Here is a 16240-nt window from a genome sequence, read left to right as displayed (position 1 = left end):
CCCCCCCCCCCCCCCCCCCGTTTCAAATCCCGCCATCTTCCACAATGGTGGCCATGGTGCGCTCCGCCACCCCGAGGGAGCGCCTCGCGCGGCCCCTGAGCTCCGCCAAGGTCGCCTCTGACATCCCGTCGAAGCTCGACCACCTCCGCCAAGTGAAGGACGATTTGCTCCAGGACGACCCCGTTTTGCTCGCCGAGTTTCTGCCACAGCTACTGGACCTCCTCTCTGACCGCTTTAGCCCCGTCCGCAAGTTCATCATCAAGTGAGATTCGCTAAATCCCCGGTGCCACCCGTTCCTTCTTGATTCTCCTGGAGCTGTAGAGTGGTTTCTGATTTTTTTGTCTGTCTGAATTGCAGAGTGGCTGGTGAGATTGGGATGAAGCAGCCGGAGTTTCTGCCGGAGATAGTGCCTGCTTTGATTTCTGTCCTGAAAGATGAATCTCCTCCTGTTGTCCGACAGGCAATTGCTAGTGGAATCGACTTGTTCCGTTGCACCTTCGAGAAAATTGCACTGCAGGTTGGTTCTTGTGTCGATGTTACATTATCTTTGAGGCCTGTTTCTTGATTATCTGTGAAAGATAGTTTTTTTATGTTTCTTGTCATTTCAGGGTCTATACTCTAGTGAACTGGATGATTCCCTTGAGTCCTCGTGGGCTTGGATGTTGAACTTTAAGGAGAAAATTTATTCAATTGCTTTCCAGGTACGTTCTGATCTCTAGTAGCTGAAGGTTGAAATTTGGTGTTTGTTTGCTGACTCATGTCGTTAACATGTTCTCAAGCCGGGAAGTGATGGAGTCAAATTGATGGCACTGAAGTTTGTTGAAGCAATCGTTCTTCTTTACACGCCTGACCCAAGTGGCACTTCGGAGCCCCCTTCTCATCAACGCTTAGGAGGTAATGTTTGCTTCAAGCTCATTTTGCTCGGCGGGGGAAATTTCATCAATTTTGAAAGAGAACCACGCCCTATCTGTTTTTAGTTTTGGTTATACTGGCATTGAGAAGATTATGCTTCTTATGTTACTTGATCATCTAATTGTAGGAGACTCCATAACTCTTAGCTTATCTGGTTGGTAGGGGACTCTACAACTGACTATTTACAGGGCTTCATCATCTGTTGCAGGAGACTTGGCTGCTTTTAACATATCTTGGCTTCGTGGAGGTCATCCTCTACTCAGTGTTGGGAGTTTGTCACAAGAAGCTAGTCACAGTCTAGGCAAAATGCTCGATCAGCTACGGTTTCCAAAAGTGAAGTCCCTCAGTAGCTTAACGATCATTGTGCTTATAAATAGGTCAGTACTCCTTACTCTACATTTCCGTTGCAATCTTTTTGGAGCCAAAGAGTGTGCTGATATCTTGCATTATACATCATATATGAATAGTTAAACTAAACCCTGCCCCTAGAAGGGAGCATTTTTATGCCAACGAATTTTTAGGAATTAAATTAAAAGTTGAATAAAAGTTTATGTATTTGGTGGCTTATGCTGCTCAGCTTATATTGTACATCACTTTTCCCATTCAGTATTAGTTTATCTTTAATATATTGTTTTTAATATTCAATATTCAAAGGAAAATAGAAGGAATTTTAGTTAAATATGTTAGGATCTTTCCGGAGATTAAGGTTTATTGAGACATCAGTAATATTATGCTATTGCTATGTGCTACGAGGCAAAGCGATTCTGCCTTTTCATAGTGGCCTCAATCAACTTTAGGGGGTGCTTGCTGAATGTTCTATTTTCATGCCATACTGGTTTACCTTTGCTGAATTTGTTCCTCATTACAAATTGTTATTACTTTCATCAGTGTCTCTGCAGTTGCAAAGAAAAGGCCTGCATTCTATGGACGTATTTTACCAGTTCTTCTTGGTCTAGATTCTATTAGCCATGTCGTGAACGGTGTGCATATCTATGGAGCGCGCCATGCCCTAAAAAATGCTTTCCTTTCCTGTTTAGAAAGCAAACACCCTGGTGCTGCACCGGTACTTCTTTTCCTTGAGTATTCACTTTTAATTTCTCAGAAACTAAATATTATTTTTATTCTCCTTTTGCTAGTTAAGTAGACACCGACCTTTATTCTCAGACATACTACTCACTGTTTTAAGTTTCTGATTTCTTCAGTGGCGCGATCGTCTAAATTCTGCCTTGAGAGAGATTGAAGATGGAGGCTTGACCAAGCAATCCCTCGACCAAGATTACAAAATAAATGGAAGTGCAGAGGGGAAAGACAGCTCTCTTATGACTACTGTAGCTATTCTTTATTCTCTCATTCCAAATACATACTTGTAATTATACTGACACACAAGAACAGGCGGCAAATGTTTTTGTTTGAAATTTCTTAATGTATGACTCGTATTTGCAGGATGAAAAATCTGCCGTGAAAGCCATTGATTCTGTTTCGGCCCATGGTGTGAAGGGGAGAAAAAGATTGGAAGTGGAGGACCGCTGCGATCAAGCTTCTGACGATAACACTCCTGGTAAACGTGCCAGGCCGAGTCCAAGTATCTCCGAGGAATCAAGTAATGAGTTGAAGAGGAAGAGTAGTGTCTTTCAGGAAGAACATTCCTCGAGCCAGCCTTCCCCGTCCAGGTTGGAAGGTGATTCTGGTCCTGTACAGCAACTTGTGGCCATGTTTGGGGCCCTCGTTGCACAAGGGGAGAAAGCTGCTGGATCATTAGAGATTCTTATTTCAAGTATCTCCGCGGACTTGCTTGCGGAGGTGGTAATGGCTAATATGCGTCGTCTTCCCTCTGAACGGCCTACATCTGATGAAGAAGAGACCTCAAAAGATATTTTCTCACTTTCCAGTGCATTTCCGCAGATTGCTTCCTTGTTAGGTGCTCAGCAGACTGTGCCTAATGATTATGTGGTAGGAGAGCTACATTTGTTCCTTGAGCTCCATCACATACGTGTAGACATTTATACCCTTTTGTTTTTGACATATGAGGTAATTTACCTTTTACTCTAAATTGCAGGAATTACCAAAAGAAGATGATGATGTGGTGGCTGTTGATGAAATGCAAATGGTTGATACTGAGAATATTCATGGAGCTGAAAGTTCTGCATGGCCGGCTGCTTTACCATCTTCTTCTGATGTTTCAACAGGTATAGGAAAAGACATTGTTACTACCTCAGCTGATAAGCACCGTGAATTGGAGGATATAGAAAGTGAGATTCCTGGTCTTGCTGCTTCTACCCACACTGATGGGCAATCAGAATCAGCAGCTGCTTCCTCATTAGCATCCACAGATGCAGAAGCTAACAGTCAAGAACAGGAAACTAGTCTGATTGCGAAATCACCTGTTGAAATGCTTCCATCACTTTCAAATGATAGGTCTGAGGAACTTAGTCCAAAACCCATTACTATGGACGGGAATATGTCAGTGTCCTCTCCCATTAAATCTGCTGGATTATCTTATCATGTTGTTCTTCCCAAGTTGTCAGCACCTGTTGTCGAACTGCCAGATGATCAGAAAGATCATTTGCAGAAGTTGGCTTTTGCCCGCATCATTGAGGCATATAAAGATGTTGAAGTCGCTGGGGGTTCAGAAGTTCGATCTTCTTTGCTTTCTTATATAGGGGTTGAGGTACTAATTCTTAGTTTTTGGAGGACCCTGGTTTTGCTTTTAATTTCTAAGTTTGTTCACTCTCAGCAACACAGAGTATGTTCAGCATTATATAATCATGCTTTGTAATTAAATGCTTCGATTTTGATATGCAAAGAAACTAATCCATTGATACTTTTTCAAAATATCTTCGTAGTCCTAAGGCCAGTATTTTTGCCCTTAAGTTGCCTAAAATAAGATCTCTATGTATTTGCAGTTTCCTTCAGAGTTGGAACCCTGGAAACGTTTGCACCAACATATTGTCTCAGATTATGTGAATCTTGAGGTAACTGATATAATCCTTAAAGTTGGTTATCTGAATACTTCCTTTGGATTTGTGAGCCCTTGCTGGACAAAAGCTTTCTCATGGGGTTACATAGACATATTTTTTGTAACTTTTAACTTTTCGAGTTCTGCCAGAGGAATGAATATATTAGTCAATACAATGAGATACAAAAGAGAAAATCTAGTGGCTAGATGCACGATATATGAAAGAGTTTCTCTAAGATTTTCTTGCTAGTATGTGGTCAATATTAAAGTAACATATACTACTTCCCTAGCCAGAGTCTTAGGAAATTCAAACTGCTGACTCGAGCTTTTATCATGTTCAGGGACATGAGTTGACTTTACGTCTCCTCTACAGGTTATTTGGAGAGTCGGAAGTAGAAAAGGACTTCTTTTCTTCTACAACTGCTGCATCTGCGTATGAAATGCTCCTGCTAAATGTGGTAGGTATTCTTTTCCCTTTTTTTGGCCTCCTGCAGCTGTTATTGATTTATAAGTGCGATGCCATAATTTTTTGTTTTTCAATTACTGCAGGCGGAAGCACTAAGAGATTCATTTCCGGCATCAGACAAATCTCTGAGTAGATTGCTATCGGAAGTTCCATATTTGCCAGAGTCGATTTTGAAACTCTTAGAGCAATTATGTTCACCTGATCATGCGGGCAAACCCGAGGAGTCACAAAGTGGGGATCGAGTCACTCAAGGTCTTAGTGCTGTTTGGAGTCTTATCCTGCTGCGACCTCCTATGTGTGATGCTTGCTTGAAAATTGCCTTGCAGGTTTTCTCATTTCTCATCATGAAACCTATTGTGCATATGTTTTGTTTTTGACTCTTAATTTTTTTTTTCTTGCCTTGAAATTATATCAATTGTTCATTTTGTCATTTCCTGTGCATTGCAGCCAATTCTGATGGTAACCTAGATTTGGTCATATTGTAATTTCAGTACTGATTGCTTGTTAGGCCATGAAGTTCATTAAATAAAATCGTTATGTCTTTATGATGCAAAACTCTGTTATGTTTCGTTCAACCCCGGGAATATTTCACCGCTTTGACTTGGTGAAGCTGCATCTTTGCCATTGTTCATTCCTCTTCCCTTTGAAGCACTATTTCTTGTTAGTTATGGTATTTGAATTTTGCATGTGCACTATGCATTGACATATATGTCTACATATAAACATACTTATTTGTCTTTATTCCTTTCATTTTGAAAGAGCACAATTCACCCCTTGGAGGAGGTGCGAATGAAAGCAATACGCCTGGTAAGTTTGCATCTTTGTATTGTCTCTTTGCTTGCTCTTTTTTCTCATCCGATTTTTGAAGCATTGTTACGTTTTACAGGTGGCAAACAAGCTTTATCCTTTATCATCCATTTCTCAACAAATAGAAGATTTTGCAAAAGACACATTGCTCTCTGTTACAAGTAGTGTCGCCTCAGATAAGGTGGAAAATGAAAGGTCCCATGCAGAGTCATTGAAGGTATCGATTTTTCTGCTAGGATATTGCCAGAAATTACTTGGCTCTTATTATTTAGATTTCTTGTTTAAAAGTGTTTTTCAAGTTGGAGCAATCATATAAGTTCTTATAGCAACAGTCAGTGTTTAGATTTCTATGTTTCTGTTTAGTTAAAAATGAAGCTGTACTTTGGCTTTGCGTAAATTGTCCCATATGGGTTATCAGGATTCTGTTATAGAAAGAGGTCCAGAAGAGCATTTGATAGGAGATTCAAGTGCTAAAGATGTCTCATCTGATACTCACCAGTCATCCAACATAGAGAGTTTGTCAAATGCTGTCTCTGAGGCCCACAGATGCATGTCACTATATTTTGCACTTTGCACAAAGGTTTGTGTCCGTCGTGTTAAATTTACTCTTTAGTTTAGCAAATATAAGGCAGCAATAATCCTCTGTTTTAATGACAATTGTTTAATCTGATTGACAGAAACACGCTCTTTTCCGCCATATATTTATGCTATATGAAAGCGCATCAAAATCCGCTAAGGAGGTATGCATATTTATGTTCCAGTTGAATTTTCACATTACCCATTCCCGCGAGCATTTCTGATGGAGTACTGGTCAAAGATTTTGGAACATGTTTTAAGGCTATTATTATGAAATAGCAATCTCTGAAGATTTCTTAAATTTGATTTATATAATATCACCAGTTGGAAAGTATTCTCTTGTCCTGCGTATTGCTTTTCCCTCTTGCTTAGTGGGGGAGTGCCAGACTTGATGATTTGAATAAAAATTCTCATATTGGTTTTGTCCAATTTCTTCCTCTACTTTATTTCTGATTTCACCTCGTTTTGCTAATGAAGTGTGGTTGCTGTTCATTTTTAAGCAGTTTCTTTGGTATCTTATATCAGCTGTACGTTGCAGGCAATTCAACGTCACATCCCAATTCTTGTTCGTACTATGGGTGCTTCATGTGAACTCCTTGAAATAATATCGGATGCTTCAGGCGGAAGTCTAAATCTTCTCATGCAGGTTTCTTATTTGACACCACTTGTAAAATTCCATATTTATAAAACGATTGCTCACCGGCTCTTCTGCTATTATCAGGTTTTGCATACCCTTACAGATGGAACAGTCCCTTCTCCTGGATTGATACGTACTATCAGGAAGTTATATGATTCAAAAATAATGGTATGTTAATCTTCCTTAGACGATTATGAAGAAGGAAAGCAACTGGGCTGATCTCTGTGTGGTTATTTTGATTACAGGATGTTGAGATTCTTATGCCAATACTACCATTCTTACATAAAGATGAGGTACTTGTCTGCTCTCTTCTTTGCTTGTCTGTGTGCATTCTTAACTTTCTTGAACTTCAATCTTCTTCAGGTTTTGGTGATGTTTCCTCGTCTTGTGAATCTGGCCCCTGATAAATTCCAAGCAGCACTTATGCGCATATTAACGGTATCATTCTAGACAATACACAAGAAAATTTCTTGTTTTTTAAGATATCTGGGGTGTATCTGGATATCCTTTCTTTTGACTTGAAAACATTTTTTTCCCAGGGATCATCATCCCATGGCGATCCTCCAGTTAGTCCTGCAGAAATTTTGATTGCTATCCATGGGATTGATCCCGACAGAGATGGAATTCCCTTGAAGAAGGTTCGTCAATCTCCTCTCCTTGTTTCTGTTTTTTCCTTTATTTTTCTTTTTTCCTTTTAATTTCCTGAATTTTCTTTGTGGTTTCATGGGAATTTATTTCTTTTGAGCAGGTGACAGATGCATGCAATGCTTGTTTTGAGCAAAGACAAATATTCACCCAACAAGTTCTCGCAAAAGTCTTGAATCAGTTGGTCTGTATTACATGGATCATCGAGGTCCCTTTCTAATTTCATTTGAATTTTCTCATGGTGGCTTGATAGATGTGTGATACCTTAAATTGCAGGTCGAACAAATTCCTCTTCCATTGTTATTCATGCGCACAGTATTACAGTCAATAGGCGCTTTTCCTGGACTGGTAAGAATTATCTCTGAGGGCCAACTTTGGTGCGCAGCCTTGTTTCTCCATCTGCCTTTTCAAGTTCAATTGAACACATTGTCTAATGTGTTTTGTGTGTTACTGGCAACCTTAAATCACGATGAGACTGCTGTTGACTCCATTTCATATTCCAGGTGGGCTTTATAATGGATATCCTTTCTCGTCTTGTCAGTAAGCAGGTGATGTTAACCCTACTTTGCCAATTTTGAGTAATTAGGCTTTTGTTTCGTCAGTCTTAGTTCAATTTTCTTTTGCAGATATGGAAATATCCCAAGTTGTGGGTTGGATTTTTGAAGTGTGCACAATTAACAAAGCCGCAGTCTTTTGCTGTACTGCTTCAGGTGGGCTATTGCTTAGTTTGCTACCTTGCTGTACTGAATCCTGATGGAGTATAAACTTGGAATGTTATGGTTGAAAGAACTTCTGATCCTTGTTATGGTGGGTTTGTTCCTTCAGTTGCCTCCAGCACAGCTTGAGAATGCATTGAATAGAATACCGGTACTAAAGGACCCTTTGGCAACTCATGCCAGTCAACCTAATGTTCGCTCTTCACTTCCAAGGTCTCTCTCTCTCTATTTTCAGGGTTTTTCATAATGGAATTTCAACTCCACCACCTAATCTCAAATTCTTGCCTTCAGATCTGTGTTAGCAGTTCTAGGAATTGTCACAGATTCACAAACTTCCGGTCAGGCACAGTCAAGTCCGGCACAGTCAAATCCTCCACGGTCAAGTCCGGCACAGTCAAGTCCGGCAAAGGCAAGTCAGACTCAGACAAGTCAAACTCAGACAGTAGATAGCGGCACTTCTGATAAGGAAACAGCGAGTGAAAAGGAGTCATCAGTTGCTAGCTAGCCAGCAAGACAACTTCAAAGTATGCTTTTCCGCCTTGTTAGGTTCTATCTAGAGAAGAATGTCGCTTACCTCTTGTTTCCATCTGTTTTCTACCATCTTACATTACATCAGTTACAATTACAACTACAGAGAATTTCGAGCTCCAGTGAGCGTGGCAGCAAAAGTAGAAGACTGTTGTGTTCTACGATTTAACACCCTCAGGAAGAAATTAATGCCCCCCTTTAAGAGGGCCTGCCCACAGTTAGGAATGTTGTTGGTAGATATATAGTTTGGATTGGATCTCAGGCAATGTAAATTTTACACAGTTGATATAGATTGTTATGTAGGCTAGGGATCGATGGGATGGGATAGTTTGAGGTCTCATCATCTTACGGATTTTGATAAAATATAGAGAGATCAACTAACTTGCCTCCACTGAGAACCCTTTCATCTGCTGTATCCAATGATTCCAATCAATATATGCTGCAATCGTCTCTCGACTCATACATTCTTTGTTTCTTTCTTTCTTGGGCAACAGCCCTTTGATCAGTCACTGTTCATTTCCCGATCCAGGTAAAGTACCCGACTTTGTTTTTGTTGTGGCCAAAAGCACCCAACTCTGATGCAAGCTATTAACATGTTTCAAAAGAAAAAATCTAATTGAATTAGCTGTGGCGAGTGGTACATTGTACAAACTCCAAAATGACAATGAACACCAATATGGTCGACTATCATATTACAGAAGATTCCTGCATAGGCATTTTGTGTCCATGTAACGCAGGCCGATAATTACATGTTAAAACCGTCTAATCATCTGCCTAAATGAAACCCTCTAAAATCTCGTGAAATTCACACATGAATCAATCCTAATGCCACTATAAGTCACATAAAAAGAATATCGACCATCTCTGATAGATTCCGATGGTCGATTCTTCATCCATGGAGCTATCCATGATCAAAGCAGCTACCGCCTTTTTGCCAATTCAAAGGAATGCCGAGACTTTTAGCTAACTGCTTCTTTGCATCATAATGTACAGAAACTCACTAGAAGAGTTAGCTGTCCTCTCGTAAAGAATGCGAGTAGCATAAACAGCTGGCAGGGTCGGTAACATCCCTTCTCCTCACACGTTGATAGTAGAAGCAGGAATTCCATGCATTTGAAACCACTCGGGCATGTGGAACTTCTCGTACAATACTGGTCTCACATCTTTTTGCTGAGAAAGGTGCTTTAAGAGAGGAAGTAGCACTTCCAAAAGCTTTATAATTTGCAAAATAGAGGTAAACCATGTGGCATCAGAACGAGGACTCAATATTTCTATGCAAAATCATAGATAACTACATTTCTGAAATGAACTTACTGACCTGATCGTCATGGGGCTGCCCAGCAGAAAACGGGACACATGGTATTCCATTCAATGGCTGCAGCAAGAAACTGAATGGATTGTTGTCGACAAGAACAATCCGAGAGAGATCTTTCGATAGACCAGACAGATCCTTCACGTGCTCCCTGTATTCCCTGTGATTTAACCGCAATGCCAAGGATGTCATAAACTAATTTGTCAGGGAATGCTCTCAACTACTTATGAGTGCAACACATACAGACTGAACTGGTCATAAAGATTTCTATTCAGAGTGCAGGGGCTTATTTTGAAGCTCGAACATAACATGTCAAGAGAGAATCTAATGAGCAGCAGTCTGGTATGATTAGGTTTTCATGACATAAGTACATTTATCTTTGCCAACTTATAGATGCAAAATCACGAGAATCCAAATTCAAATACTTCTTTGTTAGCCTTTCCGGCATTTTAGTCTATAAGCAAAACCGGTAAAATCAATTCTGGCATAGATCAAAAAGCATAATGGAGAAGACACAATCGTTATTGCATGTAAGCCGCCAGCAAAAGGGTAAATGTTGTTATTCTAGGAGCAGTGGAGCACAAGAAGCCGCGAAAAGTAATCAAGAGTAGCAGAACTCATAGTACTGAAAGATCTCATCATCAAGCTCTCTGATTTATTATTTTGTGAAGCAAAAAATGTCCATAAGACAACAAAAGCTAAGCTTAGATAACTAACTGGACAGCCTTCCACATCGATTTGCTAATGAAACTTCTTGCCATTTTCTGTGAACCCTAAACAGTGATTAACTTACTATTTCAAAATAAGCAGAAATCTTCTGAACCTTGACTCTCATTTTTGGCTGTCCATGTTATGATTCCTGGTGATGACTGAAATTAATCCCTCAGTTTCTTTTACTTGGAGTTGCTTGATAACTCATTTAGATAGCAGAATGGCGAAAATCTAAAAAGCCTATCACCAGATTGATACTTTCTGAGATTTCATCCATCTATTACTGCGTTATAACAAGCCAAGTGATGATGGTATATTAGGGCCAGACGGATTGATGCCTACTCGATTAATAAGCAAAAGCCGTCGGCATAAGATCAAGACTCACGTGCTAACTGTAGAAGGGCGATAAAGGCGCTGGCTAATCAGCTTTTTCGTGTCTATTCTGTCAACAAGTGGCCTTGCATAATCTGCATGGAACTCACAATCCATATAAGACAACAGACAAATACAGGAAAAGAATAGCTAAACATATGAAATGGTGAAGAAACATTTTAACCTTCAAGGCCAGCGGTGAATAGGATGAGATTTGCAAACTCGCCGAGCCCCTTCAGAAATTCTTGCAGACCAGGACGCTCATAAACTGTCACGTAATTGATCTTAGGTTTGCCATCGCATTCCTTCAGATCATAAAAAATCATATAAATCAAACTAACAACATGGACTCAGTTCGGTCATGTAAAGTCACTGATCTTAGCCGCCCTTCCTCCAAACATATAACCTCGAATTAATAACATGCTGACACGAACAAAACAAAGAAGAGAGAGAGACCTTATCAGAAGATACACATTCCAGCTCAAACCACTTGAGCCCAGCCTCTATTGCTTGAGCTCGGACAATCTCGGGCAAGCTAGTTGAATCGTACGCACACACTAGAGTCTCATCCAAGTCGAGAACAACCTGCAAGAAGCAGGCACGAAATCAGATTTGATTCCTTATCTCCAAGCCAACTCGAATTATCTCATTCCAAGATGAAAATGAAAAACGAGAACACTTCTTAGCATGAAATTTTAAATGCAAGATCTGCTAGTCATAGCAATCCGGGCCAAACAACTAACCCCCCACGAAGAACAGATATGAGCCTCACAAACTTGACTATAGCACGCTAGATTTCTTAACCCGAATAGCGCAAATCCAAATAACAGGGCAAATGAACTTCATCTGTGGAGAACCCAGAAAGATTCAAGCTTTCCTAGCGCAGGTCAACTTAAACGGCACTAGTAAAGAAAGTGAGCAAAGAGGCGACCAGGAATGTCCATGGTTCAATTACCGTGAGCTTGTCTAAGCTGAGGTCATCGTCGACGACGCTGACTTCACTGCCGGAGGAGCTGATATGGTCGGGAGGGAAGGAGTCCTGGAGGGGAATCTCGACCACGGGTAAGGGCTTGAAGGAAACAGCCTCCGCCGCCGGTGGAGGAGAAGGAGAAGAGGATGCAGAGGAGAGAAACGAATGCCTGAAGCCGAGGTAGGACAGGACCTGGGCGAGCGACGGCGTGCCCCGCAGGATCTGAAGGAAAATTTGGAAGAAGAAGGCGAGCCAATTCATCAGAGCTCTCCAGGCTTGTAGAGGGCGGGGCACGTACACCTCCGCCCGCTCCAGATGCTGCCGCGCCATTGGAGACGGCAGCAAACAGTAACCGGGGGGGGGGGGGGGGGGGAGGGGATGATGGTGGGCTTGTGGAGGAAGACGAAGGAGGTGGTTCGTCGTGCTTTGGACGGATTAGTAATATGGTGATTCAAAATTGGATTTGCGTCTTCTGCCTCGACGAAGAAAGGGACTTTGTTCGTATCTTGTTCAGGTCTCTCTTGTTTCTTGTCGGGACAAAAGTTCCAAAGCAGCATTCATACAACTGAAGAATCGAATATTATGGTTGGCTGCCTTTCCTATAGGACGAAGAGGACGAGGATGAAGAAGACGATGATGATCGACGACGGCGACGGCGACGACGAAGTCGAAAGGGGGCCAACAGAACCAAAGTAGTTTTGCTCTCTTCGGCCGCCTCTTCCACTGATGTGACGAACGAATTTTCAAAGCCAATCGCCCCCCAACGCTCCCATGTACTTTTTTTTCTTTGGAAAAAGAAGAGTACTTTTTCATTTTGAGGAAAGAAAAGAAAGAGAGAAATTTCAATTTGGTCATATTTTGCTAAGAGTAAGACTCATCATCATCATCATCATCATCATCATCATATATGGAAGGAAATTTCCATAATTATGATTACGGCTATTATGATTGCGTTTGGTTTTAGAGTTGAATTTTGATTTTAATTGGTTTGTAATGATTGCGATATTGAATTATAAGAAAAATTGTGAAAATGTAATGAATAGTTGAGATAAAGTAATGATTGTATTGTTGGATTGTGAAAAAAAATAATGAATAATTAAAGAAAATTTGATGAAAAACCTTGCATGTCTACGGAGAGATCGGATCTCGGCCTATTTAGATAATGAGGTTAGAGGGTGTCTGTCCTACCAAGACCGTATTATGCTAACAACATTAAGAACATGATATGGATGGAAGCATAAAAGAAAGCGCGACGTTTTGACAAAAAGGGAAACATGGGCCTACGTATGGGTTTTGGGACTGGGCCCATTGCTGATTTGCGGATTGAAAGCCCGGCCCAATCAAGAAATCACATTGAGATTGGAGACGAAGACAAATCCTCTCTACTCCCTAGCCTCCTCCTCCGCTCCTCCTCCTCCTCCTCCTCCTCCTCGACCTCGCTGCAGATTCCGGCGGCCCCTCGCCTCATCCAATGTACATGAGCTTGAGGTAGAGAGAGAGAGAGGGAGGGTCAGTGGAGAGAAGATAAGCGAGAAAAGAAGGGAGTGAGCGAGAGAGAGAGAGAGAGAGAGACAAAAACAGCCGCCATGGGAGTGGACTACTACAAGGTCCTTCAGGTAGATCGCAACGCCAGAGATGACGACTTGAAGAAAGCTTACCGCAAGCTCGCCATGAAGTGGCACCCCGACAAGAACCCCAACAATAAGAAGGACGCCGAGGCCAAATTCAAGCAAATCTCCGAAGCCTACGATGTCCGATTTCTTCTCATGTCTGCGTCAAAAACTGGCTCTTTTGGATGAGGAAAAAGTTTTTGACTTTATGCCGATCCCTCTTGATTTTTCAGGTTCTCAGCGATCCCCAGAAGAGGGCGATCTACGACCAGTATGGGGAGGAGGGCCTGAAGGGTCAGGTGCCCCCGCCTGGATCCGGCGGGTTCTCGGCCGGTGGTCCTGATGGACACGCTTCGTTCCGTTTCAATCCCAGGAGCGCCGACGACATATTCTCGGAGTTCTTCGGTTTCACGAGTCCGTTTGGGGACGTTGGCGGCGGGTCCAGGGCGGGTGCCTCGGGGTTCCCGAGGGGCATGTTTGGGGAGGATATGTTTGCCTCATTCCGGGGCGGTGGAGCGGGAGATGCTATTCCTCGGAAGGCCCCGCCCATCGAACGGACTCTGCCCTGCAGTTTGGAGGACTTGTATAAAGGCACCACCAAGAAGATGAAGATCTCAAGGGATGTTTTTGATTCTTCTGGGTAAGCTTAACTCTCTGCTCACTCATGGACTCTCTTGGTGATAAATTTTCAAATGGCTATTTTCATGTCGTATCTAGGAAAAATTCTATGGCTAAGTTTCCCTTTCTATATTATGATGAGATAGTTCAGATTTAGATAAGAGCATTTCATCACAAATGTGATCAGATGGTCTGAATTTAGAGGGTACAGTTGTTTGTATGCCTGAATTAGTTTTTCTGGTTGAGCCGGCAGTTTGAAACGAAAAATTAGTTAATATTTTCCCCTCATTAGCCGCATAAAATTTTGTGTAATGCAGCTTTAAGTTTCGAATCTTTCGATAAATTGCTTGTTCCACGTGTGCAGCTACTGGGTTTAGCATGCTTTACGTCGCCCATCTGATGCATTTATTATCATAATCTTGCATGTAATACTGCTCTTGGTCGATAATGTTTTTGGCTAGAAAGTTTCCTTCGGCTGTCTCTCTCGCTCTCATGCGCATGTTCACAGAGACATGAAACTAATAGACTTTAACTGTTTAATGAGTAATGCTTTTGTTTAGTAAATGTTACACTATATGTTTTAAGTTGTGTGCAATAACCAATTTAGCAGTGATAGATGAGCACAATGAGTATACCTGCCTGCATCTATAGATGTATTCACTTGTTAGTAATCATGTGAAATTCCGTACGAGTCTTCAACCGGTGCCAACTGGAAAATTGATCCAAATCGATGTTTCTCTTAGCAAGGAGAATTTGTTGCTAGAATTTTACTGAGAGCAAGTGAAGGGGCCATTGTCTTGCGGTTAGTTCAGGTAGGAATGTTGTTCAGGGACTATTTAGAATGAAGATTGTGCTTCCACATTTTACTGGGTGATTTAGTTGACAAAAGCCTGTGTTACGTGCTCTTCAGTAACAAAGAACTAAGTAGCCAGTAGGATATATTTGTCTCTTATTTTGACCCCCTTGAAGAAATTATTCAGAGATTAAGGGTTCTTGCGATATTAGTCCAAACCCTTGAACCGAACTTACATTGATAAACCAGTTGGTTATGGTCACTTGGTCAGCCTGTTTGATGGCACTTTGTCAATTATTGAACTTTGAGGTTGATTGTTTGAAGCATCTAAATCGCTTTGATGGAGTAGCCATCTACTGAGCTTTGCTTTGATAGCGGTTGCTGCTGCCTGAGATAATTTATATGGCTCTAGCACAGAATATTGGCAGTTGTATGATTTTCAGTTGACCGTGCTGTATGAATCAACTGCTTGAGCGAATGCAGTCCATGATGAGTTCCATTAGGAAGTAACAAGAAAGCTTTCGAGTTCTGAAGTCTGGCCTTTAAGTGATTGTCATATCGATCTCTTCTCTCTTTTCTTATCTTGTAAAAGTGGAAATGAATTACGCGATTCATGAAAGGTCAAAGAATAATGCAAGCTCGTGTTCAGTCCCTGAAATCTGTTCAAGCAATTGACTGATGAATGTTAAGAGTTAGATCTACTGAAAAGATTCATGAAGTGGAAGCAAATTTGTATGTGCTATATCTTTTGTGTTTTGGCTCATCTTACTGATCTGCTCCTGTTTTATCTCATTTTTTATATATGTAGGAGACCTACCACAGTAGAGGAAATTCTTGCGATTGAGATCAGACCAGGCTGGAAGAAAGGAACAAAGATCACGTTCCCTGAGAAGGGAAATGAGCAGAGGGGAATCATCCCCTCGGATCTTGTTTTCATCATCGATGAGAAGCCTCACAGTATCTTCAAGAGGGACGGTAACGATCTCGTCATCACACAGAGGATCTCTCTTGTGGAAGCCCTCACAGGGTACACGATGCAGCTGACGACCCTCGATGGGCGAGATCTGACAGTTTCAATCAACTCCGTCATCTCCCCAACCTATGAAGAAGTCGTCAAGGGGGAGGGAATGCCTATTCCCAAGGAACCCACCAAGAAAGGGAACTTGAGGATTAAGTTCAATATCAAGTTCCCCTCGAGGCTTACTTCAGAGCAGAAGACCGGGATCAAGAGATTGTTAACATCTTCATGAGGGAACAAAGCTTCAGTTATGGATATGGACTACCGCCGCCTCCTCCTCCAATCAGCAATCGTGTAAAACTTTTATTTTTATTTTTATTTTCATTCTCTTTGTTTATTGTTTATAGTTTTTGAGGAAAGAAATATGTGATGGATCTGTTAGTGATGGATTTGATCAGAATTCTTCATTCTGATGTTTCTCAAGTTGGTTGTCCCTTTTATCTCTTGATTTATTTCCGTTCAGTTGAAGGCTTGATGCTCGTGAAAGCTCTGCTTTTTTTCCCTCAGATGATTTTTGTTCAAGACATTGCTGGAACGCCCGGCATGCATAGTCCCAAAACTCGAGTATCTGTAATTCGACCTTCGGCTTCACT

General features: G+C 41.4%; 3 protein-coding genes across 4 annotated transcripts; 2 read left to right on the top strand and 1 right to left on the bottom strand.

The window, feature by feature from the left end:
• Positions 1–8705, top strand: LOC116195754. Of its 2 annotated transcripts, XM_031525093.1 has the most exons (28): positions 1–262; positions 358–517; positions 609–701; positions 780–894; positions 1121–1289; positions 1801–1975; positions 2115–2240; positions 2356–2862; positions 2969–3580; positions 3816–3884; positions 4210–4326; positions 4418–4660; positions 5094–5141; positions 5221–5358; positions 5560–5721; positions 5819–5881; positions 6256–6363; positions 6439–6522; positions 6600–6647; positions 6718–6792; positions 6894–6992; positions 7103–7183; positions 7276–7347; positions 7503–7547; positions 7626–7709; positions 7825–7928; positions 8007–8239; positions 8350–8705. In XM_031525093.1, the coding sequence occupies exons 1-27, from the start codon at positions 45–47 to the stop codon at positions 8218–8220; spliced, it is 4029 nt and encodes a 1342-aa protein (XP_031380953.1). In that variant the 5' UTR covers positions 1–44; the 3' UTR covers positions 8221–8239; positions 8350–8705. The 2 variants fall into 2 exon arrangements, with proteins under 2 accessions (XP_031380953.1, XP_031380945.1); XM_031525085.1 differs by having other exon boundaries at positions 8007–8705.
• Positions 8706–8837: 132 nt separating this feature from the next.
• Positions 8838–12431, bottom strand: LOC116195768 (carboxy-terminal domain RNA polymerase II polypeptide A small phosphatase 1-like). Its single transcript, XM_031525107.1, has 6 exons — positions 11594–12431; positions 11095–11223; positions 10823–10943; positions 10652–10733; positions 9562–9715; positions 8838–9455 (listed from the first exon to the last, which is right to left on the bottom strand). The coding sequence occupies exons 1-6, from the start codon at positions 11936–11938 to the stop codon at positions 9321–9323; spliced, it is 966 nt and encodes a 321-aa protein (XP_031380967.1). The 5' UTR covers positions 11939–12431; the 3' UTR covers positions 8838–9320.
• Positions 12432–12985: 554 nt separating this feature from the next.
• On the top strand, positions 12986–16070 carry LOC116215594 (dnaJ homolog subfamily B member 1-like). The gene is made up of 3 exons (XM_031551358.1): positions 12986–13359; positions 13452–13858; positions 15438–16070. Exons 1-3 carry the CDS (start codon positions 13195–13197, stop codon positions 15877–15879), a joined length of 1014 nt encoding a protein of 337 aa, XP_031407218.1. The 5' UTR covers positions 12986–13194; the 3' UTR covers positions 15880–16070.
• Positions 16071–16240: the final 170 nt, after the last annotated feature.

This window comes from Punica granatum, chromosome 1 (genome assembly GCF_007655135.1).
Source record: "Punica granatum isolate Tunisia-2019 chromosome 1, ASM765513v2, whole genome shotgun sequence".
Classification (NCBI taxonomy): Eukaryota; Viridiplantae; Streptophyta; class Magnoliopsida; order Myrtales; family Lythraceae; genus Punica; species Punica granatum.
The sequence above is the reverse complement of the archived record's forward strand: the minus strand, read 5'-3'. Positions and strand labels throughout refer to the sequence as shown.

What these genes read in the sequence shown, in the direction of transcription:
- LOC116195754 (XM_031525093.1), top strand. Translation starts at nt 45, where the DNA reads ATGGTGGCCATGGTGCGCTCCGCCACCCCGAGGGAGCGCCTCGCGCGG. An exon ending in CAGATTATGTGAATCTTGAG is followed by an intron (nt 3,885 to 4,209) that starts GTAACTGATATA and finishes TATCATGTTCAG; the next exon opens with GGACATGAGTTGACTTTACG. An exon ending in GCTTGAAAATTGCCTTGCAG is followed by an intron (nt 4,661 to 5,093) that starts GTTTTCTCATTT and finishes TCATTTTGAAAG; the next exon opens with AGCACAATTCACCCCTTGGA.
- LOC116215594 (XM_031551358.1), top strand. Translation starts at nt 13,195, where the DNA reads ATGGGAGTGGACTACTACAAGGTCCTTCAGGTAGATCGCAACGCCAGA. An exon ending in AAATCTCCGAAGCCTACGAT is followed by an intron (nt 13,360 to 13,451) that starts GTCCGATTTCTT and finishes TTGATTTTTCAG; the next exon opens with GTTCTCAGCGATCCCCAGAA. An exon ending in GATGTTTTTGATTCTTCTGG is followed by an intron (nt 13,859 to 15,437) that starts GTAAGCTTAACT and finishes TTATATATGTAG; the next exon opens with GAGACCTACCACAGTAGAGG.
- LOC116195768 (XM_031525107.1), bottom strand. Translation starts at nt 11,938, where the DNA reads ATGGCGCGGCAGCATCTGGAGCGGGCGGAGGTGTACGTGCCCCGCCCT. An exon ending in ATTCACCGCTGGCCTTGAAG is followed by an intron (nt 10,734 to 10,822) that starts GTTAAAATGTTT and finishes AGTTCCATGCAG; the next exon opens with ATTATGCAAGGCCACTTGTT. An exon ending in GGCAGCCCCATGACGATCAG is followed by an intron (nt 9,456 to 9,561) that starts GTCAGTAAGTTC and finishes CAAATTATAAAG; the next exon opens with CTTTTGGAAGTGCTACTTCC.